This window comes from Equus przewalskii, chromosome 21, assembly GCF_037783145.1.
Source record: "Equus przewalskii isolate Varuska chromosome 21, EquPr2, whole genome shotgun sequence".
NCBI classification, from domain to species: Eukaryota; Metazoa; Chordata; class Mammalia; order Perissodactyla; family Equidae; genus Equus; species Equus przewalskii.
The window spans coordinates 8,069,785-8,093,391 of record NC_091851.1 but is presented as its reverse complement, the minus strand read 5'-3'; the positions used below and the strand labels follow the sequence as shown (position 1 = coordinate 8,093,391).

The following is a 23,607-nucleotide window of genomic DNA, read 5'->3' as shown; positions in this document are numbered from 1 at the left end:
TTCGCTGGTGCCGATCCCAGGTGTGGACATGGTACCGTTTGGCAAGCCAGTCTGCCAAGCCTCCCACACATAAAGTAGAGGAAGATGGGCACAGATGTTAGCTCAGGGCCAGTCTTCTTCAGCAAAAAGAGGAGGATTGGCAGCAGATGTTAGCTCAGAGCTAATCTTCCTCAAAAAAAAAATTTTTTTTTAAATAATCCTAGTTCTTAATTGGAGGAGGATTGAACAAGAGTACACACTGAGCACTTAGCAGTTAATAAATGTTACCTATTAATGCTACAGGATCCACAGTACAGGTAGGGAAATTACCCTGAGAGAGGCAAAAGGGCAGTTCAGCCATTGGGACAGGAAGGAAAGAGGGAAGGATGAATGCAAAGCAGACATGGGATTTGGAGGTGTTGTCCTCTTGGGCTTCTGTATTCCCTGTGAGATCAGAAGCAAGGTTCTCTGCTGAGAGTGAGGAGGAAGAGTGGTGGGGTTAGAGGCATAAAGAACATAGGGATTATTTGTCATAGGTGAAAAGGCCAATGGTCAATAGAACTGATAAACACAACAAGCAAAAAGAGGTGGTTGGGCATCATCCAAGCTTAGAGACCATCAGTTTACAGAAGCACCAACCTCTTTGTTGATGTGGCTTTCTCTTATAGCACTGAGTTGAGATGCCCAGGTACAGGTTCAGGGCAAGGGGACAGTTCAATGGTTCCAGCTGGGACTCTGGCAAGTGGGAGAACTGAAGGACAATCTGAGGATTTGGGAAGAGGATGGCTCAAGTGTTGGGGATGAGGACTCGATTGGACAGGGAAGTGAGGATAAGACAAGGCTTACAGTGTGGAGAAAGTAGAAAATCAAAGAAGTCCCAAGCTAAAGAAGTAAGCACTCCTTAAGTAACTAGACGGTAGGATGAGTTATCCACATGGAATCACCCAAGATAATAGCAGGACTTAGAAAGATGGTGCAACTTAGAAGGAAACACCTGGAAGGCAAGTAGATGACAACAGCAAGAAGCAGGAAAGAGTGGGAGAGGTAGCTCCCACAAGAGAAGAATCAGGAGTGCTCTACAGAGCGGAGGTAGGGTGGCTGAGAGCAGGCTGGGGCAGTACCTAAGAGTCTGGGCTGGTGCCTCCTTGCGAGTTTTCATTTTAGAACATTTGATTGGGATGAGGAAGGGAAAAGTCTTTGGATCAGTGGCAGCTGCCAACCTTAGACGCATGAGGCCACAGCTCTGATCCCTCCTGAAGAGTAGCATCTATTGAAATGTAAAGCTGAGTTAAGAAATCAGAGATACCATTTTAATTCTTAATGAACTAGTATCAATTTTATTTCTGTGATCTGTTTTTAAATAGGAAAATGTTTGATTGCTTTCTACTGAAAGCAATATGTCCTTGACAAATAATGATTCCCATTTCCTCAAAAATAAGAGTAAAACAAAAAACCATAAAGATGCTCAGTCTTAAAGTCTCAAACAATTCAAGGAGAGAGTCATAATTACAAAGTCAGGAAGTGTATTTTAAATATGAGGTGATATTAGCTGCTGCTACTACTGTATAACTTCTGTTAAGTAGTACATATTTACTAATCATACTTTAAAATGCACCTCTTTCCATAATCAATGACAATTATTTTAAATAGCAAACCTCAATGGATTGTACAATATAAATGTGTGCTAATATCAAGGAAGGAGTATCAACTATAATTGTATTTTAATGTGACTTCATTTTTAAATAAATGTAATTCACTATCTTACGTTACTGAAATTATCTTGGCTCCAAATGCTAATTTCCTAAATGTTACAATTAAAAGGAAAACCACAAAACAATATAATTTTTGCAGCTGTTCTTAGCATTTTAAAATGACTTTTGGAAGGACATATACTATGTTAGGCCCAACAAAAAAACATAGCATACAATCTATTTTTATGAGAAATAGCCTTGTTTTTGTTTTGCATTAAAAGACATCTAGCATTTTTAGGTATAACTGCACATCTTGCAATTTATATTCCTGTTTATCATCAGCAACGAAAAAGCAAGGGGGTGGGAACTTCTCAGTTCACACCATTACATTGAAAGTGAGACTGTGATTATCAAAAAAAGAAAGAAAAATTTAAATAAACTGAAAGCATAAATATTCAAGTCCTTGTGTTGTCTCAATGGTGATTTATTTTGTACCTGTGATGTCACTTCACTTTCCAAAAGAAGGGAAATGGCTACTCAAGTCCAGCCAACAGTTGAGCTGGCAGCTGTCGGGGGGGTAGACAGGGAGGGAAATGGAAGCTGAGCTCTAGATCATAATATGACTGGAAGAGAGCTCTCACTCGACAATGGAGGTAAGCTGAAGGTGAGGCAGTCCCTCACACATGGATATTTTCAGTAGTTATGTGAACAGGTAAGGGAAAAATTCTTGGTCAATGGGTGGGTCTGGACTTTTCCTACATGACTTTTAGGTTATAATCAAAGATAGGGATGACTTCATGGGTCCTGTGTGCAACCCATGAAGTCACACAGGGCCCTGCATTCACTTGATGCTCTCCTGTTGTCATCTTGAAATTCTTAATATTTGAGCAAAAGCTCTCATATTTTCATTATGCACTGAGCCCTGCAAATTATGTACCTGGTTCTAATCCAGTATATGTCATTTTTTAAAGAACTCCTGTCCTGTTGCCTGGAATGTTTGGTGGTATTCCCAGAACAGACTCTGGTAAGGGATAGATGGAAAGGAGCTGGAAAGAAACTAGAACTCAGGGTAAGATGGTGCACCTCTCCTTGATCCTTCACAAAGGATTGGGTTCTGACCATGATGCGTCCTGCAATGGTTTAGACCAGAAAGGCTGACATTCTCATCACCCTACCCCTCTCAGGAACTTCCAGCCAGTCTCAAATCACCTTACATCTGAGCAAATCCCAAGGAGGCTGGGGGATCTTAAAGACTAAAAAGAAAGTTTTGATTTGATATCCAATTGTCTCCCTGACCTTGGGAACCCTGACATCCTAGACGTTCTTTGAAGGATGAGCAGAAACCAGATATTACCCAAGGTAGGTGCGGGGAAACTCATGAAAAGCAGAACTTGCCTGTCCAGCCAGCCTCTGACTTCACGGAAAGGCCCTGCAGTCTTTCCTGCGTGCATCAGCTCCCATGTAAACTTTCATTAGAAAGCTCAGAATAGCTGCTTTGTAGAGATGCTTGGAATCACTACACCACTCACTCCCTGTATCCCTTTTGTTCCCCCCAAATCGCTGTGTGACACATCAAGCGATCCTACAGTAGAATAACTTATAACTGCAATTCAAGGTGACTGTATCAAGATGGGGTTTCACAATGCAATTTAATCTGGGAGGCTGTGAAATTAAACCCCTTCTAGGTAAAAGTCAGAGTTTATAACATAAATATCCTTAGTACCTTGGGAATGGTTTTCTAATGAACTTTCAAATCCCTGGTCTAGAAAGTACTTTAACTAAAGACTTTCCAGGAGCCAGTCTTAAGCCTTTTGTATTGCAAATGGAAAGTGCTCAAAGAACCAAAGACTGCTTTAAAAAAACAGTAAAATTTGATACCATAAGCATTTTAAGTGAGTTTCTCCCCAGCCTGTTTCTTGTAACAGGGGTAAGACTTGCTCTAATAACAATAGCCAGGACTACGTTAAACACAGGAACCTTCCTGATTAAGCCGTAAGATCACAGACGGTTTCAAGTACAAGGGGACCCAAGAGGCCAAGCATTCAACTTAGCACACACTCCTACATCCTGCTGCCTCCCCTACTTTAGAGGCCAGGAGACTGAGGCCCAGAGAGTATGAGAGAGATGTCTAAGGTGACCTCCTCTCAAGAGGTGGCAAGAGTAAAGCCCACCTCCTCCTACTCCTCATCCATTCTTACTTTGACCCTGGAATTCTTCTCACCTCCTCAACCAAATCATGGTAACTCTTACCCTAGAAACAGCCTCCTAAAAGTTAAAAATGATTCATCATTCCAAGATATACCTCCTCCTGTTGGATAAACCGGAACAGTGTACCACAGGCAATTTTCCTGCCCCTTCATTCAGACATACATGCCACATATCCAAGAAACCTTAAGGAAGCACCTACTGTGTACAAGGCAGTACATTAGACTCTGAGGGAATACAGAATGGATAAAGTGCCTCTGGGTCTTGAGAGAAGTCTAAGTGAAAGAAAAGATGCCTTTGTATCAGTCACACTGAATGTGATGAGCCCAAGGAGAAAGTTCCATTTTTAACAGAAGATGGGGTGGAGGGAGGGCATTTACAGCTGTAGGGATGAGAGGAGGCTTCACAGAAGAACTGCTGTTTGAGCTGGGCCTTGACAGATGGACAGAAGGAGAGAATTATGATGGGCATGGTGTAGTGAGGGGGGAAAATCTAGGGGAAGAAAAATCAGAGAAAGAAGACAAAAGATATAAGCAAAGGAAGCAGTAAACAGCCTTGTTTGGCTGTTGCTTAGAATAAATAAAGAGAAGTGGTGATAAATAAAGCCCAGAAATTAGACCATAGGCAGAATGTCCAAGGTCAAGCTGACACTCTCTGGGGCACCTTCCTGGGCAACCTTTCCTCCCACCGCCCTGGATAGTTCTGTATTGAGGCACTGAGTATGAGGTTCAGGAACAGTGGGTCAATGGATGCAGTGGTTCACACACCCATTGATTCACTTGTTCAACATGCCATCCATGTTCTAAGCACTGTCCTAGGCACTGCGCATTCAGTAAAAGGAACCAAGTCCCTGCAGTCGTAACCCTTCCATTCTTTTTTTTTTTTTCTGCTTCTTTCTCCCCAAAACCACCCAGTACACAGTTGTACATTCCAGTTGTGGGTCCCTCGAGTTGTGGCAGGTGGGATGCCGCCACACCATGGCCCGATGAGCGGCACCATGTCCACGCCCAGGATCAGAACCGGCGAAACCGTGGGCTGCTGAAGCGGAGCGTGCAAACCCAACCACTCGGCCACGGGGCCGGCCCCTGTAACCCTTCCATTCTAATGAGGGGACAGCTAACTAACAATGAGTATGTTATGTGACAGGTACTTTGAAAAAGAATAAAGCCAGGAGAGAGGGTGGAGAGAGATGGGTATATTTAGGAGAGAACAGAATGAAGAGAGTGACCATAAGGATGCACCTGGTGCCAACACGAGGGAGAAGCTAGGTCAATGACCAAGAGACAACCTGTGTGGCATGCTGGGAGTACAGCAAGATCAGCACGGTGAGAACAGATGGAACCTGGGGAGAGTGATGGTATAAGAGCAACTGTGGCCCAAGAGGGAGTCAAGGCCAAGATCACCCAGGGCCCTACATGTCACAGAGGGCAGACAAGAGCCCAGTCCACCAGGGCTCCTTGAGGACAGAGATCCGTCTTAGTTGACTGCATATCCTGACGGCCTTCTGCAAGCACATACTACGTGTCCAACCAATGACTGCTATGGGTAACGCTTTGAAGCCAGGGACATGAGCCAGACCTAAATCAAACAGGGTCACAGAATATCTGGGCGAGGAAGAGATGTTGTCGGTCAATGCCAAGTTCTCTTTCCCTTAAAAAATAACAACTTTTGCTACTTCTCATGCTTTCAAGATGAAGGTAATTCACGGCAGCAAATTTAGAAAACACAGGTGAGCAAAATACAGGTAAGGCCCTCACATGATTGCTCCATATGGGTATACAGCCTTCAGGCTTCACAGCCATACACTTAGACACACAGACGAGAGCCTACAACAGAGTCTATTTTGCGATCTTTTTCTCTTAATACATACCTTGGACAAATTCCCAAATCATTAACTACTATTCTACAACATAGTTTAATATCACGCAATTCTATAATAGAGATGCACCGTGATTTATGTAAGCAATCTCATATTGTTGGAAACGTACATGGTAGATGATTCTGACCAAAGGTTGGTAGGATCTACATTAGGTAGCACAAGAAGAGGTTAGTTTAAGAAAAGAAAAGCTGTGCATATTTGTGGGCAGACGGAAAAGCGAACAGACACGGGAAGTTTGAAGGTGTGAAAAAGATTTAAAATGCACCACAGTTCCTCTGCCTTGATGATACATCGTTGAAGTGGAGAGCTTTACAAGTCTGCTTTACACATTTGTACTCCTCTGATATTGTGCACTGACAGACAAAATGCTAACACACCTAGCCAGGCAATGCTTGAAATGTGTGCGTGGGCCTCGGCCTGGGCCTGGGCCTGAGCAGAGGCCTCAGGAGCCCCTCTGCACCTCCGCTGGCCTGTCAGCCCACTCCCGCTCTGCACTCTCATGCCTCTTCTCTTCTAGATCCCCAAACCTTCCTTTCATTATTTCTCTCTCTGACATCTCTCTTTTAATTCCTCCTCTTGTTGCTTTAATGTAAGCAGCGGCTGCCATCAAATAAAGAATTTAGGGGGGGGGGGGTGGATTTCACTGACAAAATAACAGCAGAAAAGACTCATATAAGCAGATTAATTGAAACATAACCAACAATTTTACATGGAAAAAAAGAAAGAAATGAATGGCCCAACATGTTTGAAAGCCACTGCTCTTATAGCACAGTAAATTGAGCAACAAGAAGATCTACGTGGCCAGCTGAAAAAGCCAGTACAAGAACCACCACCCTTTCTGTCCTGAGCACACACTGTGGTAACTCCTCAAGGGCAGGCAGCAAATTTATTTAAAAGAACTTCTCCCATTTCTTATAAGCACCAAAAGTCCTTAGAGACTAAGCGTTAAATTATGATATAAACATAGAATGAAGATTTGTGCTCAATGGCATGGAAAAAGTTCATACTAAAATGTTAAAGGAAAAACCACAATACAGAACTGTATATTTAGTATGATCTCAATTGTGGTTTTTAAAATATTCTATATGGTGCATAATTACAATATCTGATGTACAATTAAATATATATACTTCAAAATATAAGCAAATACTACAAATGTAAACCAATCATTATTTCTTGGTGGAAGGACTGTGAATGCTTGTGATTATTTTGTTCATTTCTGAATGTGTACTTTTTTATAATAAGCATTTCAATTTGTAATGAGACAAACTATCTATTTCAAAAATTTTTCTTAATCTGCTGTCATTATAGCAACCATTTTATTTCCTTTACGCTTCTAGGAATCTCTGGTTCATTTCCATTTATTTCCAACAATGATGATGATTAACCTTAGTAGATCATAAGATATGGGAGTTGCTGATGAGGACTAAACATGTGATGTCACTGATGTGGGACACAGCTTTTCAAGGTTAGAATTATGATGTGTAATAAAAGAGGGGGATGGAAATGCCTCATCAGGGAACAACTCACACATACACAGTCAGTCAACAATTACTTCTCAAACAGCTACTCAGAAGTAAGAACACAGTATTAAGAAAATTAGACCCTTTCATTCACCACTAAATATAGAGACCAAGAGTAGACAAATAGTTGCACCAACAGACACAATTACCAACTATTTAAAATGCTGTCAAAGAAAGACAGACGATGCTACAAGTGAGTAGTCAAGGAGATGAAATTTGGATTGGGGTTGGTAGGGCCCTTAAGAGGAAGTGACATTTAAACTGAGATCTTACAGACTATGTAGGATTTAGCCATGTGAAGAGCTGGTGGACACACGAACAAGTGTTCCAGGAAGAGGAAACAGCATGTGCAAAGACCTGGAAGCAAGCACAGATCTGTAACACTGGAACCCTTGACTGAATCAGCAACACGCTCTAACCCAATGAGTTGAATTACAGAGAACTCATAGCATATAATCAAGTTAATACAATATGTTACCTCAAAGGAAAATCATGCTGTCATGGAGGACTAAGAGGAAATCTACTATAATCCACCCTTTCCCATACCTGCCATCCATCCTTTCATGAGGAAGAGTCTCAGTTCCTCAGGTGACCTTTGCAAGTTGGCTTTGTGTTGTACAATCACATGAGTGAAGCATACATGCTCGGGCAATGCGAACCCAAAGTAACTGAATACAGACAGATTGATCTTTGAATCCCACAACTCATCTCCCCACCTACTTTGAAAAGAGAAAACACAGGGAGCTCATCTTTTAAAGTGGCTCACAGTGGAATAATATTCAAGGACAAAAAAGAAAAACGCAAAGTCAGTAATTAACACTAATCTCTGTTAAAGGAAGGAAGAAGCCCATGTCTTTCAGTTGCTTTCATCACAAGTTCCCCAAGACTGTGTATCTTAACAAGCTGTTTAGGGCACTCCACAGAAACTGCAAAGTTAGTAAATGGGCCATAAAAAAGCAAGGCATCTGAGACCAAAAACTGGAGAAGAAATCAGCCTTGCAGCAAACCAAACGTTTGAAAAATGGTAAGGCCCAATAAAATAAACGAGCAGAGGCAAACACAGTAAATTATCATCAACTAAAACACAGGCTAACTACCAAATCACCAGCAACATAAATATTGCCAACTATGTGTATAAAACTTTCACACTCAAGGTCAGCAAGTAAAAAAACAAAAGGATAAAGTACCAGATAGTGAGAGAAAAGTGGAGCTAGCAAGGCACTGTGTTTACAAGGGAAGGTGATCTTTCACCCCAGGACATGCAGTGAAAACCATGCCCTCACCTGAAGGGGAAAATCTTATCCAGACACCTCCAGCTATGACCAGATGCTTTTCTGAAGCCCCTTCTACATGGGTATGAATTCAGGGGGGAAAGTGAATTTACTTAGTTCACATTTATTAGATCCTATTATGTTCCAGGTACCTGCTGGGCACCGAGTGAGCAATAAACTAGATGCTGTGCCTGTTTTCTGGAAGCTTACAGTCATCTACAGTGAAGCTTAGGCTAACACAATGAAGGATAGAACCCTGTTATGGATGTCTTCTTACTTTCTCCTTAATGTGAGGTATTTACCCTTCCAGCTGAAGGAAGGCAAGAAGAGAGCGAGGACGAGAGGGAAAGAAGGAATGAGGAGGGAGAGCTTAAGGAAGAAACAGGGAAGGGTGGAAGATAGAAGGGAAAATGAAACTACTTTCTTCTCGTACAATTGTTGTCAGCCTGTGAGAAGTCCTCACTACCATCTTGGTGCCTTTGGCTTTTGGCATTCAAATCCCAGAACTCTTCGTTTGGAATCTAGTTCCTTCTAGCTCTGCATTGTGAAACTCCACCCCTACTCTTAAACTGAAAGGACTAGGAAGGCTGGAATAACCTCACACGGCATTCCACTACAGCATGTAGCTCAACACAGGACAAAATAGGTGCTTGACAAATCCTTGGAGATGATCAGGATGCCCAGGACATGCTTCTAGAAAGAGCCACTATTAGCAGGATTCCCTAGACTCTACTGTCTGTGAATACAGCCTAGAACCGCATCCAGGAGGGTGTACTTATATTGAGACAAGTCTACACTTCAAAAGGATATCTTCCCAGTTTACAAGGAAATGGAAACTCTCCTCAGTATCAGTGAGAACATCAGTGATATGTACAAGCATTCTGTAGAACAATCTGTGAACACGTATCAAAGCCTTAAAACTATACACACCCTCTGGCCTAGACATTCCATCTCTACTTTGTTCTCCCCTGAGGAAGTAATCATGAATAAGCACAAAGATTTAGCTACAAACATCTTCACCCCAACTGCTTGTGAGAGCTCAAAACTTGACAACAAAATGTTTACCAACAGAAGATAAGTTAAATAAAGTATGGAATATCCATACAATGGAATATCGCATGGACACTAAAGTGATGTAGGAAAAGATATATATGCAAAAAATTCTTACAAGTCCAGTATGAAGCCATCTTGGTAAAAGAACACACATAAATATAGCTAAGTACAAATGTAGACATATAAACATGTATACATACATACGCACACACATACAGAGAGAGGCAGAGAGACATGGCTAGATAGTAGAACAGATAGATAGTGAACAGACAGATTCTATATAGACTAGAATATACAGCATCATGTTAATTCTGCAGTAATTTCTTCTTTTCTGCTTGTTTGTGATTTCTAAATTTTCCATAATGAACACATTAAGATAAAAAATTAGATTAAAAATAATTATCACTCATCTAACTTCATCCCCTAATCGTTGAAGACTTCAGACCATCTTCAGAGTCGGGGGCCTTCCACAGCTCCTGAGGTCTGTGTTGGCCCTGAGGCTTACCAAACCCCATCTCAGGCTGCTACACTCCATGAAGCTGCTTGGATGGCTTATCAAACACAAGTCTGATTCTGACTTTTGATATTTTTGGCCCAACTGCATTTGAAACCCAAGTGTTTCTCTTCTTTAGAATTTAATTATTCAAATATATCCATTTAAATGGGCTCACCACTAGTTAGTGCTTAAAGGAGCTAATGAGCAAGTAAAAATTTCTTCTTTTATTTTCAAGATTCAAATGAACTTGGAATGTATCTAATTTAGCTTAGAGCACTTTCAAGAAGCTGTGAAAGCTTCCACATCCTGCCAAATTAGCTGCCTGTTTGCAGTCTCAGAGCAAAGCAGAGGATGCCCAAGCAGTGGGCTTGTTTTCTTCTGAAAGACGCTGTGCTGGTTGAGGAGGAATGTCTCCCCTGCAGGAAAATTATTTCCTGGCAAAGACCCTGGCTGGGTACTTCTCCAAATTGGAACTAACTCCCAAAAGAAGTTACCAGGCTGCTTTGCCACATCCAAAAATTCTCTGGCACCCAGTACCACGCATGTGTGTGTGTACAAATCCTGGTTTCCAGGGTGCTTGAGATGCGAGCCAGCAGTAAGTTCCAAAACTATGTTAGAAACGATACACTTAACTTTATGTGCCCAGTTGGGCTGATAAGATGTTCTTGGCCAGCAAGGACTTTACTTTTAAAAACTCCAAATCTTACTAAGATTCAAAGCATGGGGGTAAGACATGGGCTATTCAGAGAATTAGTAGGTTGCCTATTGAACAAAGACCAAAAGTGGGTTGCTTTGAAGATAAGCTGGATCTTACTGGATACAATAATTTGCAAACCAGACAGAATTCTTTCAGAGAGCTTTGCTCTAAGAGGAACTGAGTAGTGAGTAGTAAATTTTCAGTCTATTGCAAAAAACATACTCAGGTCTATAAAATACCAAGGAAAGCAAGAGATATTTGTAATAGTTAAGAAAGCCACAAAACGTGTGAAGTACACGTGTGTGAGTGAGAGACTCACAAATACAGGGGTGAGCCAATCTGGAGACAGCAAAAAGCACATAGGATCCATTCGAAGCCACAAGGCCCCTGGAGACCTATGAACAGACACATCCTTTGTGTTGAGAGTACAACTGCTGGCCAAAACCTACAGCTCAGTGAGCATTTGTTAAGTGCCCATTATGTGCGAGATTCTGGCGATTCAAAGACAAGCAAGGCCTGGTCCCTGCCCTCGTGAAGCCTACTGCGAAAGCAGGTATTAGCATCAATTAAACAAATTTGGGAAAAGTATCCACAAAATGCCTGCCAGAGAATAAAGAGGAAGCATTTAACTCAAACTGGAGATGCACAGAACACTTCCTGAGGTGATAACTCCTCTACTCAGCTTGGAAGATGAAGAAGATTGGCCAAAAGAAGAAGAGTAGGAAGGTTTTATAGACAGATTTGACCTGGAAACAGGTGTAAAAGCTCTATTTCATCCACTTAAACCAAAGCATAAAGTTCAAAGTGGAAAGTGACAGAAGATAATGTTGGAGAACAAAGTCATGGATGAGCACGTCGGAGCTTGGAGGTCACCCCACAGGCACTGAGGGGCCAGGCCAGATGCTGGGAAGAGGAGCGGGCCTGAGAGGAAGACGGTGTCTCCATGAAGGGCTAAGGAGTGAGGTGAGCTCCACCTTTCAGCTCAAGGTTGGGACAGGATTCCAGGGGCAGATCCATGAGTCTTTCCTGTATCATCTCATAGAGGAAATCAGGAATTACGTTCAAGGCCATGACTGTCACCCTGATGACTAGGGAACATCTGCCACTCCTCAGGTATTGACCACGTTGGCCATTTAAAGAAAAAAAAAATCTCTCTTTCACGTTCTTCCACCGTGATGGGCAGCAAAATTCTCAGTGAAAAGGCCCCCCCGTGGACTTGCTCGGGGTCGGGGTGGGGACAGCAAGAAGGAGAGAGCTGTGAAGACGGAGTCCCTGTATGGAGTCAAACTGGGAAGAAAAAATATTCCCAAGAGATAGAGTGGGCAGTGATTTCTTTCAAATGACTGGAAAGCAGGTTGGTGCTCGGGAACCTGGGGCGAGAAGGGAAAGGAGCTGTTGAAACTCAAGAAGAGTCCCAACATTTGTAGACAGATGTGGTCATGGGGGTTTAATAAGAGAAAACCAGAGGAGGAGGAGAGGAGGGGGAGTGGGAGCATGGCGGCAGCTAACATTTATTAAGCAAATAGTATGCATTATGTAATAATTTACAAGACCAAAAAGTAGTTTGCCTAAGAGGTGGAAAGTGTTAAAAGCAGAAGGAGAATGCTCTGAAACAAGTCTGTTTGAACAGGAGGTGCCCCACCAATTCTTTTTAAATTCCTGTTTGTTAAAACTGCTCCTAGAGAGGTGACAGGGCAAATGGTGTAAGCGACACCAAACTCTGCACTTATGATGAGGCCGTGGCCACCTGCTGATCACAGGATTCCGTGCATACGTGGGTAGTCTCTGAGATGGCTCACTGTACTGAGATGCAGCACACTGGAGTGCGTGGCCTGGGCTGAACTGCATGGCTTCCCCTACTTTAAAGATACCCCCAAGTAATCCAAGTTTGGCATGTGCAAAAGACAATGCTACCAGCATCCTGACTTCTGACAGGCTTTACAAATGTCTTCCCTGTGCACTCAATCATGCTCTGCGATGACTGAGCCCCAGCACAGGGGCGGACAGATGAGGAGCCCTCAAACAGCAGCTGAATGGATGAGGAAGAAGTGGTAGAACTAGCCAATGTCTATTTTATTCGACAGAGGGAGCCGCCTTCATCCTGTGCTTTTGACAAGCCACACAAGTAGTGAGACTCCAGCTTTTCCCATGGGGCGTGTGGTGGCTGACAGAGGACTCAAAGATACGGTCACTTACGGGAGAAAGGTCAAGGCCGTGGGCCCAGTTTTTCAAGGTTGTACTCATTATCCTCCCTGCCTCTTGACAACTGCTCCTCCTCCTGTACTTGTATTTCAGCTGGGTAGCATGCAACCCCCAACCAATTATTTAAGTCAGAAAATGGTAGTCAATATCTTCGTTTCTCACATCCAATTAATCATCCAGGCCGCATGACTTCCTGCCCTAAATGCCTCTAGAGCCCGCCCCTTCTTCTAGTTTCCTTCAACTGCTGCCTCAGTTCACACCCTCACCTCCTGTGTCCTTCCCATAGCTTCCTCAGTGCCCCTGTTACTCAGCCCAGCAGAGTGATCACCCTCAAAGCAAAGATGATTACGTCTCTCCTTGGGGAGAAACACTTCTTGAATGCCTACCATCAACCGGGGTTTGAGATACGTGAGAATGAGCTGGTTGAACTGAACTTGGCAGGGTTTGAGAGAGGTCATCAGGATATTGATCTGTGTGAGATTTACACGCATATTTATGTACTATACTTTTGGGGGAATTAAATTTTGAGATTTTCTTTCTTTCTATATTTCCATACACTATTTTCCAGATTGGACATTCTTGAGAAAACAGAAGGAAAAAAACAAGAGTGAAGAAAAGCCACATGAGATCTCACCTCACACCCATTTGGAGGGTTACTATCAAAAAAACAAACAAACAAAAAACAGAAAACAGTAAGTGTTGGCTAGGATGTAGAGAAATTGGAATCCTTGTGCACTGTTGATGGGAATGTAAAATGGTATAGCTATGGAAAACAGCAAAGTAATTTCTTAAAAAATTAAAAACAGAATTCTCACATGATACAACAATTCCACTTCTGGGTATATACCCAAAAGAACTGAAAGCAAGCACTCAAACAGATATTTGTACACCCATTCTCATAGCAGCATTATTGACAGCAGCCAAATGATAGAAGCAACCCAAACGTCCATAAACAGATAAATGGATACGCAAGATGTAGTATATACATACAATGGAATATTATTCAGCCTTAAAAATGGAGGAGGAAGTTCTGATACTTGCTACAACGTGGATGAACTCTGAAGACATTATGCTAAGTAAAACAGGCCAGTCACAAAAAGACAAATACTGTATGATTCCACTTTAGGAGGTACATAAAGTAGTCAAATTCCTGAGACAGAAAGTAGAATCTTGATTGCTAGGGATTGGGGGAAAGAAGGAATAGGGAGCTAGCTTAAAGGGTACGGAGTTTCAGTTTGATAAGATACAAAGAGTTCTGGAGATTGGCTGCACAACAATTTGAATGCACTTAACAGTACTGAACTGTACACTTCAAAACAGTTAACATGCTAAATTTTTTGTTGTGTATTTTACCATCATTTTTAAAAAAAGAGTGAAGAAGGAGTTATCAAATGCTTATGAGTATACAGAAAATAGTTCTCTGCTGCATTTGGGGCCATATATTTTAATAAAAAACATAAATTCTGAACATGCCGACCAGAATTTATAAAAATGTTGTGCTTACACAGCTACTACGAATGTGCCTGCAGAACCTGACCTGCAATCTCTCTCCTACTTCTAATCCAGTCTGCACAAACCCAAAAGTGCATCTCCCCAAACACAGCTCTGTCCGTTCATCAAAAGCAGACTGTAAATATCCGTGCTTGGCTATTAGAGTGCTCCCCAGCCAGGCCTTTGCCTGCAGATTCCTCTTATCTCTTCCTAAGGCTCAGCAAGATTCTCTCCTTCCAGCACTCATCTTGTTTGCTCACAAAATGTTCCTCCCCCAAAGTCTGCCTCTCCTACTTGCAAACATCTCAGGAGCTAGCACAGAATTCAGTTCATTTGTGAATCTTGGAGAGAATTCTCAAGCAGAACTGAAGGGAGTGATTTGGGGTTGCTAAGGGGTGGGTGTCCAGGACTAAATCTTTGGTTAATATTCTTCCATGCTTTGTTCTCCAAGCTAAGGCATTATTACACACTTTTAGCATCCTCATGTCCTCAACTCTAGAGAAGAAAGCACTAGACTGGAGGCTTCTGAGAATCTTTTACTTAAGGTTCCTTATAACCCCTGCTATCTCCTCCATACCACCCTTCAGACACGGGCTCTGGCTATTTATTACAGGTTATATGTTGCTAGGGCACTGAGAGGGAGCTAAACAGGGTGAAACTGGGGAAGATGGTATGACAGAAAAAAAGGCCAGGTCTCCATAAGCTTTGAGGACAGGTGGGTTCCTATAAACTAAGCTTATAACACAGATTCCATGACCTGGGTAGAGGTGATCTCAATGTCAAGAAAGATTCCTTCTGGAAGTCTCCAGTTTTCTAAGTTAACCAATACATTACAAAGCACGGCTACACAAAGAGAACCCCTTCTGAGGCACTTCAACTCGCACCAACCGCTTCTCATTGGATCTCCCAGGGGGCAGCTACTTAACCACTGCTCTTTGCCCTGAAGCATGTACCGCCTGGCCTTCACTCAAATGGGTTCACATGCACGTGTGCACGTTCCTAGGCAGAGAGAACATGGCAACTGACACTTACAAATTCTGCACGCATACCAGACTCTCAATAAATGCTGTTGAAGCATCTCAGCCCTACTTTTCCATTTTGAGAAACCAACATGCTCTTGTGTCTAAGCAGTTTATTATCCAGATTGAAATAACAACTATTCAGCTAGAGTCCAAGTAGTAAATATATTTCTTTCAAGGTTCTTCCAGTTTATCACACGGTGCTTAATTTAGGCTGAGGGTATTTACATCTGTGACATAAAAAGGTATAAACAACACATCTATAGCTTTGATCCTGCTTTGTTTTGCCGAGTTGCTGGAGCAGAAAACTTCACAAGAAATCAGAGTAGGCACTTTTCTCCAATTATGTTTTAATTCATGGGCAATCATTCTCTACAGCAGGTGGTAAGTAGAGTAGAAGTTAGAGAGAATGAAGGTATGATGTAGTGTTAAGTAATTTTAATTTTAATTTGTACAACTGAGTATTGCCGGGGTGGCAGAGACAAAATGTCTCTGTCAACTGAAGCCAGGTGAACAGGATGTACAACGGTAGCATCAAACGCATCCAGAACCATCTCCTCAGCCAACTGTACTGCAGTCTAAAACAGACTGTTTCTCACTTGAACTTTCTGAGTGCCTTGGCCTAATTCTTCATTTCATCATGAGGCCCTCTTCCTACCTTTTTGCTTGAGGATCCTGAACATGACCTTGAGATTATTTGAGTAACTGCAGTGTCATTTTGGAATTGGCCCAAGCCGCAAAAGCACATTCCTTTGCATAGTATGCCATTTTACACTATGCGGACAATCCATGCTCAGAGAAATTAGTGAAAAACCTTTTCCAAAAAGACTCATCTATCTTAGGAAAATTTCATTCTTAATCTGTTTGCTAAACATTTATTACGTATGTTATGGGAATGACACTTTAAAATACAGAAATTAATAAGACAAGCCTCTGACCTCAAAAAACTTCCAGTCTAACAGGAAAGACACTCACACACACTGAACTCTGACCCAGCTGTCAGCCTAGGTCAGTCCTCCTGGTATCCCCCATGTCAGGAATGGGTGCACCATCTGCCCAACTATTTAAACCTGAAAGCTAGGAATCCCCCTTCAGTCAGGATCTTCATCTCTATGGCAACCACCCAGATCCAAGCCACTGTTCTCTGTCACCTGGACGAAGGAAACAGCCTTCTGAATGGTCTCTTGCCTCTATGCTACCTTCTCCAAATGACTACATGCTAATATTTGTAGTAAGTACATCTTCAGGCTACCCTCCTCCTTAAGGCCCTCTGACAGTTTCCCAGCACTCCTAGGAAACAGTGAAACTCTTTCCAGCGGCCTATAAGGCCCCTGACCACCTCCCCTCCACCACTCTCCTTCTTCTTCCTCTTCTTCCTGTATCTTTCCTCTTCTCACTTGGAAGCCATTGTGCCTGCTTTTCCTTCTGCCTGGAATACTCTCCTCCCTCTCCTTCTCTGCTGCCCAAGTGTCATCTTCCCTCCGCTCAAGTCTTAATGTTCCCTCCTCAGGAAGCCTTCCCTGATCACTCCATGAAATACTGACCCAAGTCATCAAACACATTTTCTTTTCATTTCATTTTCACTTTCTGAATTTATTTGTAAATTACCTGTGATTGCTTTCTCGCCTCCACAAGCAGTGAACTGACCCTGTCAGTGTTGTTGGTAACTATGCCTATGCTGGAACCTTCACAGAAGGCACTCAGAGAGGACTTGTTGACAGATGAGTGTATGTTACAAAGAAGAACAAATAAGAATGACAGAAATGGAGCAGTGTGCTGTGAAGAAGGGACATTTATTTTTGATCAGGGGAGGAAAGGTGGGAATAGCTTCTGGAGGAGAGATCGTACTTACTATGCCTTGGAGGAAGAACAGGCAGCGCATCTCAAAACACATGCCAGGCTCTGGGACCAGCAAAGGAAAAGCCCCAAAGGCATCGCTAGCCCAGCTGAGTCTGAGCACAAACCTGAACCTGAAATGCCTGGGTTCCCAGCATGCGGAGAGGCAAGTGCTAAGAAGAGCCGGGGGACAGAGAGCCTGAGGGACATGGTAAGGGGCTGGAATTTCATTTTTAAGACCATGGAAAGTCACTGAAAAGTTTTAAGAATGAAAATTAGGACACTTGACCTACATTTTATAAACACAGAGAAAAAGCATTTTAACTTAAAAACACACAAACAACAAAAAATGGCATCACTTTTAGGGGGATGGAGGAGAAAAAAGAAGGACTTAGATCCTATCCATAAATGCTAAGGAAAGAAGGGGCCACAGCTGGCAACCCTGTGTCTCAGAGGATAGGCCAAGTGGAGATCACTTTTTGGTTTTCAGAGGCATTGAACAGCCACACAATATTTGCAAATGGTTTCAAAGTAGAAGGCACCACCATCAAGGATAATGAAGCTGGTGCCTGGATGTCAGGACTGGAACTATGTCCCAAACTGGGAGATGAATCCAAGCAAGCACTCTTTGTGTCCCAGAACAATTTAATTAGCCAAACGACATTGAACAGATGGAAATGCACTATTTAAACGGAAACTGACCCTAAAGACCTGCATATTACATTAAACTTAAATAAAGTGAGCATATGAAAGATATGAAAGATTCAATCTCAATCTCTAGTTGCTAAAACTACTATAAGGAATTAAAGACCCACAACAAAATGTGCCTTCCAAAGTACTGATAATCCATTTGCTCTGACACTGTTCTCATATTTCAGGGGTCTTATCAATCAATACATCTTATTTCAAGATAGACTTATTTAATGAGCACAATTCTCCTCAATAACCATGCAATAAGCTAGAAGGGCTGAATGGCATAGACAAAGGCTGACACAGGGGAGTAAACTGCTTGCTTCTACTTCTAGAAGTTCTAGAATGAGGGAGAGGCCCAGAAGCCTGCATGCACGGTATTGCACTAACTAGCTTTTTTTTTTTTTTTTTACAAAGTGTCAGAGTTCTGGGCTTCAGCTTACTCACTCATAAAATGAGGAAGCCAGAAGTGTGATCAAAGCCTTCCCCATCCCCACCCCATTTTACTCCTATAACAATGAAGAAATTCCTCATAGACATATCTGCTTTCCACAAACCAGAGTACTGACTTGAGCTGAAGGAGAGAAAGCCATCGAAGATGTGGCTCAGTGCTTGTGAGAAGTGATGAGCCAGGAGGTCACGGGCAATGGAACTGGCCCCCAGGTCTGAACTAGCACCCTGATTGGAAAAGGGCATGTAGGAACATGGTCAGAGCGTGATGGGAATCAGGCAGACCTGGACTCACACCACAGCTCTAAGTAGGAAACCATGTCAAGGCACACCTGTATTGAGTTTCTCTGTGTGAAATGGAGAAAGAGTTATCCTGAGAATTAAAAGAGAGAATAGAGCAACTGCTAAATAAATGACAGTTCTAGAAGATGATGTTGGTGTCAGTTTTATATCACTTAGTTAGCTATTAAATTTACTTCTACTGTTTTATATGAGATTCTCCTTGTAGGAGAGAGAAAATGATGGACTCTCACAAAACTAGAAAGGATCCCAAAGTCCTTTCATCCTGTCCCCTGTTTTCAGGCATTTTCATTATCACGGCCGTTCTACCGATGAAACCACAAAGGACCTGAGCAGTTAAGCCGACCACCCAAGATCACCCAGCTATGAAGTCCGTTTAAAACACTACCGTTTGTGTCCTCAGTGGGCCCCCAGTGCTTGGAAGCAGTGAACATAATTTCCTGGGCTTTTTAAAGCTTTAAGAATCAAAGCTGTTATTACAATAAATTTATAAAATGAGATGAAAGTGACTAAGCCAAAGGGATGGTGCGCTGAGTAATCAAAGTGTCAACCCTGAAATATTAGACAGTTATGAAAATGAAAATGAAGCTGTAACAATCCTTACTAATGCTTATTATGCTGTTAAGCAAAAATCAGAATATGTAATCTCATTTATGTTGTGATTATAACTAAGCAAAATTATGTAAATATACAGCAAGGGCTGGAAAGGAACTTGGAAAATGACTGTGGCTGATAAGGAGGCTCGATGGCAGTTTTATTTTTATCTGGTGACTTTAATGGAGCGGACACAATAAACACCACAACAGTGACAATCACAGGGAAGGAGATGTGCTGGTCACTCACCCTGGGTTATACAACATGACCGCGGAGAGGTTCTCACAGGACTTCGAGAGGTCAGTCATGGACAAGCTGAAGGAGGACAGAAGGCCACTCTAAGAGCAGACACAGGGCAGAGCGGTTACCTTAGCGGACAAGAGGAGGCCTGTGCTCTGGACTCCCTGCTTTCCACTTGTGAGAGGCAAGCAGGTGCGCACACTCCTGACTAGCACATCTAACAAATGCTCTCCCTGAGGCCGGCACCCAGGGACCAGTGGGCTGGGGAGCCTTCTTGAGCACGCTCGGAGGGGAAAGCTCACCGGGAACTCCACAACCCTGCTGGTCTCCTTGACCAGGCTGCATCAAAGTCAAGGGAAGGAGTCATGACATCTTTGTTGTCCTCCATTCCCTGGCAGGAGCACTGACCTCATATCAGCTGCACTCACTCACACTTACTGAGCGATAAAGATGAAGGAGGAAGAGGTGAAGGGAGACCAAAAAATTAAGAGCTTGACCTGCTTTGCTTCCATGAAAAGCTACTGGCAAACATGCTTGCTTCCCTCTTCCTCTGCAACTGTGTACCTAAAAGGACCCTCCAGGGAGCCCCCGGGCTGGAACAGATAGGAGGCTTCACTGGTGGGAACGAGCACCTCTGGAGAAGGCTGGGGTTTGCAGCTGTGCTGTCTTGTTATTTCCCACTTGAGACACTGGCAACTTTGGACAGCCCTTAATGAAAGTGGGCTGAGATGCAGGGCTGTGTAACTCAGTGGTGAAAGGCAAACACTTGCAGGTTGGCAGGTCAGGGCTGCAGCCCCGGCTCCCCACTTGCTGCCTACAAACAAGTTAGTCTCAGTTTCTCATCTCAATCATCTGTGACATGAGGTAATAACAGCTGTTGTGCAGATAAAGTGGTAGCACGTATGCAGAGGTTTTGCACAGTGCCTGGCTCAGAGAAATGTTAGCTGTAGTCTTAAGTATCTTCCTCAATCTAAGGACAGTCCCTAAACAGATTCTCTCCCTCATTTCTTCCCCTTTCTTTCTGGTCCTCCGCCCTCCTCCCCCATCTAGCACTTAAGTGCCCTCTGGATGTCCCCATCCAACTAAGCCAAAGTGTCTCCCAATTGTCGTAAACCCACCCCTGCTCTGCTTCACACCCCACTCAAAATTCCAAATCAATACGGATGGAAAGAAAGAGGGAGAAGCTTTTGGGATGAAAGTGATTCTGCCACTGGGTTAACTCCTCAAATAGATGCTCATAAGTGGAAGTCACTCTCCACTTAAGGCAAAATGATGCCGAACTCTTTTTTGGGGGTGCAGGGTTGAAGAGAAGGGGCTAGAGGAGCCATTTCTCCTTCTGCTCTGGACTTTACTTGCTTGCTCTCCTGTTTCATCAGCCAATCACCCTCCCTAGAACCAATGCAGGTTACAGAAGGGCTTTTAAGTGGTTCAGAAAGTCAAACTGCTGGACCCAGTGTGGAGACACCTGCAGGCCCAGCCCCGTCCAGAGCAGGGTCAGCTCCCAGAGACCTCACACCGCTCACCTTCCTCTTCTCCCTGAGCTTGGCAGCTTCCTTTGGATGGTTAAAGCGAAACATATTGGTTCTTCCCAAGAGAATCACGGCACCTACGAGCACACAAAACATGAATGAGTTTCCAGGAAGCAACCTGGTTAGTTGGCAACATCATAACGTGAAATTCTACAGTTGAAATGCAATTTCCAGTGTACTTTAAAACAATAATAAGAAAGTCTCAAAAGTCTGCTGACATAAGCCAGCTTTAAATCTGCAAATACTTTTATTTTTACAGCCGAGTGTCACAATACTCATGTTACCCAAGACAGAAGTGACGGGTCTAAGCCTTATAATATTACGAGATTTAAAACCTAATATACAGGCAATGATACTTTTGACTGTTGCAAAGAAAAAAAGAAATCAGTTCTCCAAAGAGATGTTGGAATCAAGCAAAGCATGGGGTCGCCAACTTAGGAAATGTTTATTAATGCCAAGAAAAGCAGAAGTCTCCAAGGAAAGTGCTTTTGAAAGAAAACACAGTGAAATCGGCAGAGCACAGGTAACCGTTATGAAAATCTCCCTCAGAACCTGATGGGGAAGAAACTGTGTACAAGCAGTGTCTATTTCCATACAAAAACACTGCTTCTTGTTAAAGTCCTATTAAAATTTAGATGGTTACATAAGACACACAAGAAAGGCTCCTTTTGACAACTAGGGTCCTGCTTATTCAGCAAATGACTGCACAAGGGGCAAAAGAAGCCAACGTAACTGCCCAAGGGTAACAAAATTGTTGAGGGAGGGCAAATTTCAGCTTGATTAAGTAAATAAGTAAACAAGTAAACACTTTCTAAGGTCAGAGCTGTCCAAAGCTGGCACGGGTCCACGTAAGGTAGTGAGCTCAAGGAGGCATTTAAGGGAAGAAATGCTCCAAAGAGTTTCACTATCTTACCCAGTCCCATCCACACCTGAGAGTCTACTGTGCCTCAGAACAGACACTTATGTACAGTCTTTGCCCTGAAAAAGAATGCAACTTATTTGTTGCATACTAGAAGTCAGCCATCAAGGATGACATGTCAGGAGATGTGAAGCATCTAAGTGATGAGTGCAGGCTGCAGTAGCTGTGGACAGACTTTTCTACCAAGGACCTAAGTTGGGTCTCACAGGACAACTAGAAGACAAGAGAGGTGTTCCATGTCGGGGTAACCATGGGGACGGGCTAAGCCTCAGACAGGATATGTTTGGAGAGAGGAGGGAGTCAAGTCCACCCAAAATGCAGAACATCTGAGATAACAGATAACCAGAATCGCTACTGGACAGATGAAGAGGAAACAGACTGAACAACTGGAGAGCCAGGACAAAGAATGTACACCAAAGGTCACCAACTGGGGGCCAGAGAAAAAATTCAGCACATGGATGTGCTTCCTGTCCTGCGCAACATTTAAAAAACAAAATTATTAGTTGCCAACAGTCAAACATCTGCAGGGGTTTTTTTCTGCTTTTTCTCCCCAACCCCTCCCCCCCACACCCCCAAAGTACATAATTGTATATTTTAGTTCTGGGTCCTTCTAGTTGTGGCATGTGGGACCCTGCCTCAGCACGGCCTGATGAGCGGTGCCATGTCCACGCCCAGGATTCGAACCAGCGAAACCCTGGGCCCCTGAAGCAGAGCATGCGGATTTAACCACTGGGTCACAGGGCCGGCCCGCAAAAATCTGCAGTTTTTTTCTGGCTGTGTTTCTTTCTGGCTTCCCTTTAAAAATTAGAAGATATGGTATCAGGAGAGCTGTATTGGGTTTGGCAAAAGTCCATGGGCAGCTGCTGGCTGCCTCGTTTGGACAGGGCACATGACCTCTGGGCAACCCAGTCACCAGCCTCTCACTGGGGTTCTATCTCCCCCTGGCTGTTACCTGCCCGTAATATCATGACCCCAGAGAGTTATTCTGGAGCTTCAGATCAGTATATCCACCAGCCTATTTGACATATTGTCTTGGACTCTGAAAGGGGTTTCAAATTCAATATGGTTAAAACCTAACAGGTTTCGATCATAACCACAGGGAGCAAATGAAGGGCTGGTTCTGGGGGTTGTCATTATTAGGCAGAAATGGAGTCCACATGAAAAGGAGGATGCAGTTTTAGGAGACTTAGAAGGGCCGCAGTGGATATTATCCACTTTACAATCTGCTTATCCCCCTCACAGAAAATTGCATTCGTGTATTTTCCAATTACGGAAAGGCACCATTACCATAATTAAGAAAGGTGTTTCTCATGCCTTTTATGACCAGGACTCAGAACTGTGAACCATACAGAAAGTCAAAAGTTAAGCAGCCATGTCTAGGATATATGTATTTTTAATGCTCTTAAAGTGACATTAGAAATTAATAAGGCAATTTCATTTATGGTGTTAATTACGTCTAATCCAATTCTGTTTTTTTTCTGTTAATCAAATGCCCAGCCATGCAAGTTAAAAATTGCTAAAATATGTTAATGGAAAAATAGAA

The 23,607-nt window shown here is 43.0% G+C and overlaps 1 protein-coding gene across 45 annotated transcripts in view; it reads right to left on the bottom strand.

The window, feature by feature from the left end:
* Positions 1 to 23,607, bottom strand: part of KIF16B (kinesin family member 16B) — a 276,843-nt gene that overhangs the window by 103,731 nt on the left and 149,505 nt on the right. For 37 of the 45 annotated variants that reach the window (XR_011531203.1, XR_011531200.1, XR_011531198.1 and 34 more), the window contains 2 exons: positions 21,140 to 21,222; positions 19,626 to 19,714 (listed from right to left, as the gene is read on the bottom strand). Coding sequence is in view for 36 of the 45 variants with exons in the window: in XM_070589557.1 (XP_070445658.1) it covers positions 19,626 to 19,714; positions 21,140 to 21,222 (172 nt within the window). In the remaining 9 variants the exon portion in view is untranslated. The remainder of the gene's footprint in view (positions 1 to 19,625; positions 19,715 to 21,139; positions 21,223 to 23,607) is intronic. The other 8 variants (XM_070589562.1, XM_070589561.1, XM_070589556.1 and 5 more) reach the window with 2 other exon arrangements.